Source organism: Heliconius melpomene, chromosome 6 (genome assembly GCF_056956725.1).
Source record: "Heliconius melpomene rosina isolate 202511_hmr_F chromosome 6, ASM5695672v1, whole genome shotgun sequence".
Lineage (NCBI taxonomy): Eukaryota > Metazoa > Arthropoda > Insecta > Lepidoptera > Nymphalidae > Heliconius > Heliconius melpomene.
Genome location: NC_140394.1, coordinates 7,931,463 through 7,943,734, shown reverse-complemented (window position 1 = coordinate 7,943,734; position 12,272 = coordinate 7,931,463). Strand labels below are relative to the sequence as shown.

Sequence of the window (12,272 nt, the reverse complement as noted above, 5' to 3'; positions counted from 1 at the left end):
CATGAAAATATAATTTTTGGTTTTTAGATATACATTTATGAATGAAACCAGTGTGGTACCATATAAAGCGTCTATAAGCAACAATGTACGGGTTCAAATTCGAACTGGTGAATTTTGTTTATACTATTTATGATATGCCTATTCTCTCGACCAGGGTTGATGAATTGCAGCACTGGAATTTTTAATTAACCAACATGGATGGAAAGGAGGAAAACGGAATAATGGAGCATTAAGTTAGACAAACTTAATCCTGCGTGACGTGCAAGATTCATGAAGACAGAAAGGGATAAGGAAATAGTAGGTTATAAAATATTTTTAGAGAATTATATTAATAATATTATTAATAACTAACTACCTGTATTTTGAAGTAAGTAGGTATATTTTTATTCATAAATGTCTCTAATAAATGTAGGAGGTAGCTTACAACGTATACATAGAGAATAATATCAGTTATCCAGTAGGTACAAAGTCAAAGCCAAGGTTAAGATACTTAGCATCATTACAATAAACCGATTAAAGTAAAACTAAATATAAGATGTTTTGCATTTGTTATTGTTGTCATATTATTCTTAGAAAAAAACATATTGTTGTAAATGTAGGTAGGTACATATATTCTAGTATTTTTAGCAATTTTTAGGCTTTTCAAGTTTTTAAGTCCTGTTTTTTTATAAATTGCATTAGAATCTTCTGTTTAGTACAAAAACTATTAAGCTAATACAATAAGAAACAGAAAAATATATCGATTTTCTTTCTTTGTCTTGTTACAGTCTAATGTCTACCCCGAGTCTGCCTACCTTTGGTAGGTAACAAAAAAAATAAATAAAAAAAAATTTTGAAATACACTTTTAAAACGAGGGGTAACATTAAAAAAATATATACATTGCAAATAAATCATAATAAAAATTATATCAGAAGAAAAGACAGAAAATATAGGTATGTGCATCAAAAAATTTATATCTTTGATGTTAGTTAAAATAGCCTTACTTGCTGCTGATATTGCTGCGGCTGGTACGTCAATATGACGGTCTGCTTGGTGACGGGCTTGGGCACGCCGGCCACACCCACTATGGTGGTGACGCCGGTGGACGACACTTGGGTGGCCAGGAGTGGCAGGTTATATTGATTTGTAGTTTTCTTATCTGGAAACAGCAAATTGTAATCAACTTTTTAATATAATTTGTAGATGCATCTAGGTCTAAGTAGGCACTTATCATCCTTTATATACTTCAAACGTCGTCCATACGTCACAAAAAGTGGGCAAAAATATTCTTAAGCATATAATTATTTTTTTACGGAGAGAAGAAGAATTGATAAAGTTATTAACCACTAAACACGCAATGCCTCCAGAAATCGACTGAAAGTAGCGAAGAAGAATTTTTTAACACTAGGCACCCTCTGCCTACCCTCCTACGTGCGGGATACAGCAAGAAGCTAAAAAAACAATTGAAATAAGTTAAAGAATTGCATACATTGAATTTAATTAATGTAGGTACGTATTTTTAAATGTCCTTGCCGTGTCTATTTGGCATTGCTCATTGTGCAGTCCAAATAAAGCTATCGAAATGATGCAGTCCAAACAGGTTTAAGATTAATTGTCTATACTGCTTAACAATAGAGCTAGAAATATATAAAACACTGCGTTAAAGTCATGTTATGAAAGATTTTTTAGTTTTAATAAATAAATAAATAAATCAGCTTCACGCTGTATCCCGCACACAGCAAGGTAGGCAGAGGGAAGCTAGTTAATACACTCCATTCCCCTCTTTCTGCCGAATTCTGGAGACATTGCGTGTTGAGTGTCTCGACACCAGAGCGAAGAAATGGAAATATAAAATTAAATAAATATTTGACTTCCTCGAGTGGGGATCGAACCCACAACCGTCGCGTTACAGTCACACCCTTGTGCCACTGCGCCACAACGGCTTTTAAGTTAGTAGCTTTAATGCATTTAATCAATTATAAAAAATATCCTAATAAACTAAAATCCTTGTAGTCACCACAGCGTATCTCCCCCTTAACACATAAACAATACTCACATAATTAGTACCTATATAAACTTTATAAGTTATAATTAATGATTTGGAGTCAATTAGGAGTTTTTTTGTTTCCTGTCCATTAATTAAAACGTTGCCTAAAAAATTGGTGATTTTTGATGTGTGACAACTTAGACGACTTAGAATACAATAGATTGTCTCTATCATTTTCGACAGCTACGCACTTTTAGCACACTTTTACCCAATTAGTACTCCATCTATAAATGCACATATTACAAATACAAACCTATAGCATTATTATTGATGGCTGTCTCCTTATCCTTAGCTGGCGCTGTGAACGCCTGCTCCGCGGCCACGCTCACGTCTGACACCTTGGCCGTCTTGCTGTGCGGTTGCCTGAAACCGAACCTAGGGAATTAAATAGCCACTGTCATATCTGTTTAGTGTCGTCATTGATGGAAGCTGCTGGTGACACTAATGTCTTTATATATGGTGGCATATTTGTAAATCTTAATTATAAAGTTATTTTTTATTTCTATATATAGTATTTTATATTTAAATATTCAATATGAAGTTATAATTAGATATGTGATTGTACAATTTGTATTAATGTAGGTGAGATACGGTAATGTAATAATAATAATAATAATCTAGTAATTTCGTTTATATTACTTAAATTGTTGCGCCTATACGAAAATATAAGCAAATGTGTGAATAGAAACATTGTAGGTATATAACAAATACATTACTTTTAAGTAAAATACAATTCTAGTTATAATTTTAATATTAATATATAAATTTGTCGTATAGTATATTAATTATATTTCAAATTAATCTCCTTATAACTATTTTCGCAATATCTTATCTGTGCCACAGAGGAGACAGTGATGTAGAGTTTCTTTACTGTTAATGTATTGATTCACATTTGCCATGTGAACAGAGAAAGGATGTAGTGATTTCCTTTTGTGAAGAATTTGTCGATTGACTTTCTTTTTTTTCCGGTTACCTAAGATAGGCTTAGCCATAATTAATTTTTAATTACAGTTTTTACACCTATGTAATAAAATTTTATATAGGAAATACGTTTGACTATGAATATATTATAAAGAAAACTTTCATTTTATAATTTCTTATTGACTGTTTTCGATAAGAAGTACGAGTATATTCAAATAGGTCGTAATGAGCTTTGTAAATACATGTAAAATACTATAATTAAAATATATTTCTTAACAATAGTTCATTATTATAAATATCTCAAAAATATATTTAATGGCATTCTAAAAAGCGTATTCTTTGCTATGTACCTATTGGTACGGAGAGGCTGCCCTGGCGTCTCTTTTCGTGGACGTGCGAGCGGTGTTGATCTTCCTGACAGCACTTCTTCAGGTCGGAGGTCCTCTGATGAACCTATATTAAATTATAATTTGTAGAATTGAAATTGTAAATAGAGAAGAAGAGAATTAATTGTTATAATTCCGAATGGAAATAAAATCGACAACCATCATTTTGAAAAAATAAATTGAATCTTGGTAATTTTGTGGTTGATATAAATAGTGCATTCTATTAAAGCGAAATAGACGACAGATAAACCACCAGTCAAGTTTCATTTCCGAATTGGGCGGGGGCGTTGGAGCTAACCTTGAACTTTATACACCGAAGCTAAATAAAGAACGACACAAACCTCCGAGCTTTTATCTTAATAACCATAAGACAACCAACGAAATATACCATCTTTTTTCATTAAAGAGGAAATGAATATTGCAATTATTATATAAGAAACAACAGGTTTTTATTCTTCAATGTTTTAACCTTGTAAATTAACAAACAGAATAAGCAATTACAAAATATTCTGCATTAGTGCCATTAGTGTAAATCTGCATAATTTACCTCCATTGCCGTTTTTATCGTGTGGTTTTTGTTTTCTGCGCGCATTGTCGTCTGCACGCGAGGTGCTGGCGGGGCGGCGACGGAAGCCGAACGACGTAGCGACCCCCCGACTGGGCTTGTTGCCGTTGCCACTGGCGCTCTTCTCCCTTTTCTTTGCTCCTTTCGATTCTGAGTGACCCTACAAATAAAATAACTTAGTGTTAATATATTAATTAAATAATTTGAGGCCAGACGTGGCGCATGGGCACAAAGTGTGACTGAAAACGCGACTGGTTGTAGGTTCGATCCCCACTCGAGGAAATTAAATATTTATTCAAATATATATTTCCATTTTTTTGCTCCGGTTTCGACCGCGTTAAACTCCGCCACTCAACACGCAGGTTCCTTCTGCCCACCCCGCTGTGTGCGGGATACTGATAGCGTGAAGCTGATAAAAAAAAGATTTGAAATTCAACTTTTAATATTATAATTCTTCGTAATAAACCTCTCAATTTATAATTGCTACTTCAAGCAAAGTAAAGCAAATTGATAATAATTTAGTTTTAGTTTTCTGTAATCGTTTCTTAACAGGTGTTTCTATAAAATATATAATTTAGTTAAATATAAGTCGTAATAAATTCTATTTTGCGCAATATGTTTATAATTTAGCGCTTACTTAACTGTCACAATGTTAAAAACCTGTAATAAAAGAGTTCAAGGCAAAGTTAGAAATATGAGAATAAATATAAACTTGCATTAAGTATTACGTATAACTTTTAATTGTTAGCTGAATTCTAATATTTCTTTTGTTTTTTTTTGAAAATTACAATTGAAAGTGTATTAGACATTTACAATTTTATTTTTAGCTTCGCGCTGTACCTCATATTGCAGGGTAGGCAGAGGGAACCTGGGACCTAGTGCTTAGACATTCCGTTCCGTTCCCAATAAGAGACTTCCATTCCCCACTTTCCGCCAAATTCTGGAGGCATTCCTCGTTGAGTGGCGGAATAAACGACGAGACATTTACAATAATTGAAATAATTCACGTGAAACAAGATCAAATTTTCAAAAATCAATTCAGATGTTCAAATATAGTTAATGGTTGACTAATATTTATTAACCTCAGCGAAAGTAGGTGTGACTTACTTCTCTCCTTTTTAAATAATTTTTCATAAGTACTTCACAATTGCATTTTATAGTCGTGTGAAACGTTTTGTAAGCTTAGAATTACAATTATTATTTACAAAATACTCTATTGAAAAAAAGTAGTGTCCCAATTTTTTATATTGATAGAATTATGATAAGTGATTTCACGATGTTTATCTGTAAGTAACTGTACTAAGTAGATTGTTATTGTTCAATCCCTTAGTGGATTTTGAAGCGAGTTTTCTGGGTACACTGACCTAGTGGTACCGGTTCTTTTTCTATTTATAAAGTAATTCATTTAAATGTATTCTAGTCATATACTAGCAATAATATTGTTTAGACTTAGATAGTTGACTTACTAGTTAGTTTTATGTAAGGCAAAAATGGCTATTTAAATAAGCAATGTATATTTTTAAATAATGTCGTAATTTTTTGGGGTTAAACTTTAAACAGTTCGTTTTTAAGCTTTTTCATTATTTTATTAAATTGCATTAATTTAGGATCAATTATAACTAATATCAGGAGTGGGACAGTATCTGACTGGAAATTCAATGTTTGTGGAACCAATCATCAGATGGAATTATTATGTCAAAATTATTTTTTGGAGCAGAAGCAGTAGTGTGCGACGTGTAAACGCGATGTGTGAAAATGTGTGAATCCAAAATATACGCTAGACAATTAAATGTGTCTGTATATTTTTGCACTTTTTTATAATATATTTTTAGATAATTTTAAATTATTAAATTATAAAAATAGTATTTGCAACATAGAAGAATAACCTAAAATAGAATATAATTGGAAGCTTCAAATAAAAGTCGAATTCATTGAATCTTCTACTATAAATGTCAAGGCGAACTTCTATATCTTCTTAATGATATAACAAAATAAAAAAACATATAATATATAATACATACATTTATGTATATCGTTCGTTGTAGTTGTATGTGACTAGTAATTGTTCAAAGTAAATTTTCTCTTCTATATTGCTTAAATTGAAAATGATGGTAACTACTTATTAGAAAACGTATAAAAATTTGAACGTAGCGGGATTTGAACCCGCGCCTCTTGGAAACCGTTCTCCAGAATATAAGAGTCAAAAAACTATCTTATGTTATGAAAAAATAACTATATATAACGACATATTTAAAACATATTAATAATGAATTTAATTACAACTTAATAATTTATTAGAAAGTGTATTAAATGAATATCAAAAGATCACGGAAGCTATTTTATACACCCATATCTAGTTTTCTTGTCGGACGCTAGAAAGCTGATATCAAATTGCGCTGTGAATTCGAACTTCTGTAACTAATATAGAGGTCATCTATTTTTATACGTAGAACTTCCATCAACTATTCACATAATATACATGGAAAGTTGTTCAAAGAGTCCCAATTTACGTGTATTACTTATGAAAATTACTTCATATTACATAACTCATACAATTAATAAACTCCAAGAGCGTCGCCTGAGATGGTTTGGTCGTGATGCAGGACATGAGAGCCAATGGTCTAACCACCGAGGACGCAAAAGACCGTGCAAAGTGGAGTAGATTGAGTAGGAGGGCAGACCCTGGCAATGGCCGGGATAAATGCCAGGAGGAAGAAGACATAACTAGCGAATATGTAATTTGATGCTTGACATAAGCCTTATATTTCAGTCATGAAGCAAACGCACTAGCGTAACTGTAAAAGCGATAGATTGTGGGTTCGATTCTCAGTCGAGGACATTAATGTGAGATAAAAATATGAAATGAGAACGTTATTATGTAGAGAATATGTCATTTACGAAAACGGGGACCATATTCTTAATAACATTTATTATTTTAAATTGCTATTTACACGCAACGAAAATTACAAGTTCGCATAAAATTTTCGAATGTAGCGGTACTTGAATTTACGCATTAGCAAATTAGATTACACACTTTTTTATTTTTTGAATACATTTTTTTAGCATTTTAAGCTCCTATATCTTCATTTTCTTTTCGTTTAATTGTAGATATGATAAGTTACATAACAGAATAGATAAATGTTATATACATATAGATAAATATTATATACTGAGACAGATTACATACATACATTTACAATTTGGTAAATACTATTATTTTATTTCATACCTTATTATTCCTGCTTTAAAAGGTTAATTTAAACAATTAAATTTGAATAAAATGAAGCACTCTATAGCCATTTCCATATGGTGATAAACGTATGGAAATGCGAATGCAAGCGAAAGTATTCCAAGTTACGTCAGTTCTTATAAAACATGAGACATTAATATGTTAATTAAACCCTTTATCGCTTTCAATTCGAAGATAACACCAAATAGTAAAGTATTAAAACGGCTTATATATAAAATAGTAAGTAATTAAGTAAAAATAACCAAATTCAAAATAATTTTAATTGTTAATAGTTTTTTTACCGTCTATTATCTATTGAAGATCAGAAAATAATATTTCCGAATGCGTATATTGTCTGTTAGAATGGATTTTACATGTGCCTATGGGGTTAAGTAACCCCTATGGTTACTTGACCCCACAATTTCAATAAACAAATATAAAAAAAATAATGTACCTATGCCAGCTTTAAAGAAATTGTACAGTAAGTGAAGTATCAATTCGGTGTTACTTTTGCTTCTACCGTATGTGTTTCCTCAAACAAATCGAAATTCGTCAAACAACATTTTCACAAAGTAGTCAAAAATTCTTTACTAATGTCATTTCTGTGAAATTGAATTACAAAAATGGTGGGCGTATAAGCGTGAAACGCATATTTCTACTAAATTCTCACCTGTCTCAGTTATTCAGAACACGAACACAATGAAAATACCATTTGTTTAAATATTCATAGTACAATGTTTGATGTAGCGCTGGCTCTTCCTCAAGAAACACCAGTGAAATAAAATGAAGTGAAGGTGTTAATCGTAATTTCTTTTACAAAACTCACTTATATTAAAACGAAAGCGGAACGTTATCTAGGTTTTCGCTTCACATTGAATCCTGTAGTAGTATTATAGCAAGGTAGGCAGAGGAAATGTAGTGTTAAGACACTCCGCTCCTCACTTCTGTAAGATTAATATTATATATATAGTACTTTGTTAAATTTAGTTCAACTAAACTAACAAGTTGTCGGTACTGCGAATATTAAATTCTTCGTAACATTTACACAGAGAATATAACATACCCACATGTGTGTGCAAACGCAAAGTAGTCTCTTGAGGTTTTTAATTTCTGAATATTCTTTGACGAACCCTAGCAAAAGAAATGAATTTAAATGGTGATAGTATGTGAATATTGAATGACACGTTTTGAAATTATAATAATCCTTTAGAAATATTAATAAAATAAATATAACGAATGTGGTTGAATTTCGATAAAATATCTAAACAAAGAATATAAACAATAATATTTTTTTTTATTTGAAGTGAAATTTCTTTCTTATCCTATTATTATAAATATATACTTTAGTCTTGTCTATTTATCTTATATATGAAAAATATGACGTTTATTTCTACCATTTTCTATTATTTAAGTTAAGGAAACGTTATAACATACATTAAACTGTAAATGTTATTACTAAACCTACAACATAAAATTACGTCAGACCAAAAATTAACAAATTAAAAGGTTAATTTAAACACAAGGTGCCATATATGTCAACTCTACGTCACTTGTTAAGAGTCCATTGTTTAACTGGCATCCGCCTTATGCCATATCTGTCTACCATAGAGATACCCATCAACAACAATACATAAAACATGATGCAGATAGCGATGAACTAACTACGGCGTACAACTCTCCTATAGCATTGTTTCGTTCTTACATAACGATTTAACAACAACAGTGTTAGAAATCTTTAGTAGAATATAATTTGAAAAGGCTTTTTTTTATTAAGTTTTTCAGCTTCACGCGATATTATAAACGAACATACAACAGTGTAGGCAGAGGGAACCTAGTGTTAAGAAACTGCGTTCTCCAATTGACAGAATTTTTGGGTGTTGAATGGCGGAACTCAACGCCGGGCTTCTGCTTTGGTGCCAGAGCGAGGAAATGAAAATATTAATAAATAATAATTCTACTTTCCTACAGTGGTTACCCCACAACCGTTACAATCACACTTTGGTGCTCTTGCGCCACCACGGACTCAAGCCCTTATAGTCCTTATAGCCCTATAGTCTAGTCGTTGATAAAATATAAATGCTACCCTTTGAGTGCCTTTATTTTGATAGTTTTATGTAATAAATATTTATTACATAAAACTATCAAAATTATTAATGTGATATTTTTATAACAAGAATGGCTTAGACTCCAAAGATTCAGTAACAAAAGAAATTTATTTCTATGAGATCCTAAATAATATTCCTTTCCAAATGAGTAAAAAACAATTACAATTGTCTATAATCTATATGTTAATTATTAATTCATTAGAATTACAACATATTATTATTATAATATATTCATATAAGACATTTAATTGTTAATTAAGTGAGACGTCAAAATATTATGATCATTTATTATGTTTTTTAAAGATATTATTTATTTTCCAACAGCACCAACTTTTCTCATTGTTATGGTGAAATAAACGCCACGCATAAACAGTACCAAATTATATATACTCACGATTATTTAATTTAGATATCAAGATCAGAGCTTAGATCTACGTGTTTTTTTAAGGCCGTGTGAAATTTTACGTTTAGGTATTGTCTATAGATATCATATGGATACTAGTAGCTTTTATAAATATGTTTGTTAAAAGAAAATATAATGAAAATCTCATTATTAAATGAGTTAAAAATATAATGATGATTATAATTTTATAATGATAAGGGACATGCAGTAATATAATGATACTTAAGTGTCATTTTAAATAATAGATACTTTTAACAAAGCTAACAGATACTTATATGATACTTAACGATGGTTTCAAAAGTATCATATTTTAAAACCGAGTTACACGTGTCAAATATAACCAGTTTTTATTGTTGGCAATGATACCTTTTGTAAAGGTACCCGAAGCGTCTGACCCCCAGGTCGACGAGAGCCAGTCCTCTGGTTGTCCGCTTAGCATATCTCTGCTAATGGCTACAAACTTACGTTCAAGGTTTATTGACTTGCAATGCACGTAAACAGATATTTTGTCTCTGATGTAAAACAAACGACGTTGTTAGAACATAACGTTTCTTGCGATATACAGTTAAGTTAATTTTGCAGACTGAATAGCAATCGATATCTACAAATATAAACAGGTTAAGTGCGAGTCGGACTCAATCATTGAGGCTTCCGTACAAATTTCGGGAAGTATAACTTATAAAAGTTGATAAAATTAAGTTTGCCCAAATGAACTACGATTATAAGTTTGTAATTATTTTTTTAATTCCTATAATATTTCACTTTTTGATTTTAGATCTACGGGAAGTACCGTATAGTTTTAGATTACGCAGCGAATTTCATAAAAAAATGCAGAAAAATCAATTTACAAATGCTTGTATTTTTAATTTTTTTGCGTTCATCAGGACCTGAATGAATATTTGATATTAATGTCAGTTTGATACCTCCGAAATTTTGAGATAAATGGTCTTGACAGGCGGACAGTAAACCGATCCTATTAGGCTTCCGTTTTCACCTTGCGGAACGGAACCCTACAAATAGGAAAGTTGGAATATTTCAAATTCGCAACAGAAGTGCTATGTGAATATTGTTATAAAAATGCACTATAGTATAATACTAACTACGAAGTGAAACTTGCCAAACACTATCTGTAATGAACACTCGTTAAAATTACAATTAAAGGAACACAATGAATGGGAAAAGTTTCATATAACCGCTGCATAGCTATACAAAAGCCTTCACGGCCTATCAAAGTTCAATGTGATGCTTGAGATCATTCAAATAGCCCGGCTGCTTCGTGAACACGGACGATCACGATCCAAGTAAGCGAAAGTCATCACAAATTATTGTCATCTAACACGAATATTATATTTTGCTGCCAGCTTCAACAATCTCGACATTTCTTATTGCTGTCTTATAACTAGACTACTAGAAGTATAAATGTTTTTATGAGCACTAAGTCTTCTTCCTCCTTGCATTAATCCCGGATATCGCCAGGGTCTGCCTTCCTACTCAACCTACTCCACTTTGCACGGTCCGTTTTTGTGAACACTAAATATATAGTATATATACAAAAATTATCAGCTTCACGCTGTATCCATGCAAGTAAGCAAGAAAAACCACCGTTCCCCATTTTCTACCGAATTCTGGAGGCAATGCGTGTTGATTGACGGAACCCAACGCCGCGCTTTGCTTCGATACTAGAGCGAAGAAATAAAAATTAATATTATATACCTATAATTTAAATAAATATTCTTTTCCTCGAGTGGGGATCTAAACCAAAACCAGTCGCGTTTTTAAAATCACACCCTTGTGCCAATACTGGCACCTACAAAAATGATATTATTTTGTTTTTTTATAACTTTGTTATATTTTAACTAAAACATTCTAAGTTAGAAATAAATGATATTGAAGAAAGAAAAGATATAAGCATTCTTCCAACATCCAGACATAACGGGAGCGAGGCGGACGAGCCTGTCAGTTGTCATTTGCGGTTAAAACCCCATACCATTGTGATATCTTTCTTAAAGCTTTAAAAATAAAGAACACATTGTAAACGACGAAACAGCGCTTAAAGCTAACTAGCCCATTCAAAGCTTCGAGACGGTAATGATAGCTCATTTCCTCGCAGCCTCTTGCTACAGATAACATGGAACTTGAGGGTAATTATTATAAATATTATTTATTTAAGTATACTGTTCCAAGCAAGCAAGCAAGCAGGCCTTGCATCGATGGTGGTATTGCTATTCAATGTCAAGGCTTAGAGGCCATCGTGGCTCAGTGCTACAAAGGTGTGACTGTAACGCGACGGTTATCGGTTCGATTCCCACTCGAGGATAAGAAATATTTAATATTTGTGTGTTAAGCTCTTGGCTCCCAGCTACCATATTCCGTCATATTGGGTGTGCAGCGTGATGCTAAAAAAATTCAATCCATGTATTTACAATTATTGATAAAGTAATACTAGTTTAGTTCACTATTACCCAATTGCCCCCTACTATATAACATAAATTCCTATCAACGGTGATTCATAATGAAAAGACAATTTTTGCTCATCATCGATAAGCCAGTCTCGATTGCATAAGCCTTATTAAGGGGCTCGGTTGCTGTAATAAATTGATGTAAACCGTTAACGCATACCACACACGCCGACTGTG

The 12,272-nt window shown here is 32.0% G+C and overlaps 1 protein-coding gene across 13 annotated transcripts in view; it reads right to left on the bottom strand.

Annotated features, from left to right (window-relative positions):
- LOC146538331 (uncharacterized) overlaps positions 1–12,272 on the bottom strand; it is a 65,894-nt gene that overhangs the window by 30,076 nt on the left and 23,546 nt on the right. For 12 of the 13 annotated variants that reach the window (XM_085186697.1, XM_085186710.1, XM_085186708.1 and 9 more), the window contains 4 exons: positions 3,882–4,059; positions 3,299–3,401; positions 2,281–2,402; positions 985–1,139 (listed from right to left, as the gene is read on the bottom strand). In XM_085186697.1, coding sequence (XP_085042823.1) covers positions 985–1,139; positions 2,281–2,402; positions 3,299–3,401; positions 3,882–4,059 — 558 coding nt within the window. The remainder of the gene's footprint in view (positions 1–984; positions 1,140–2,280; positions 2,403–3,298; positions 3,402–3,881; positions 4,060–12,272) is intronic. The other variant, XM_085186701.1, reaches the window with a different exon arrangement.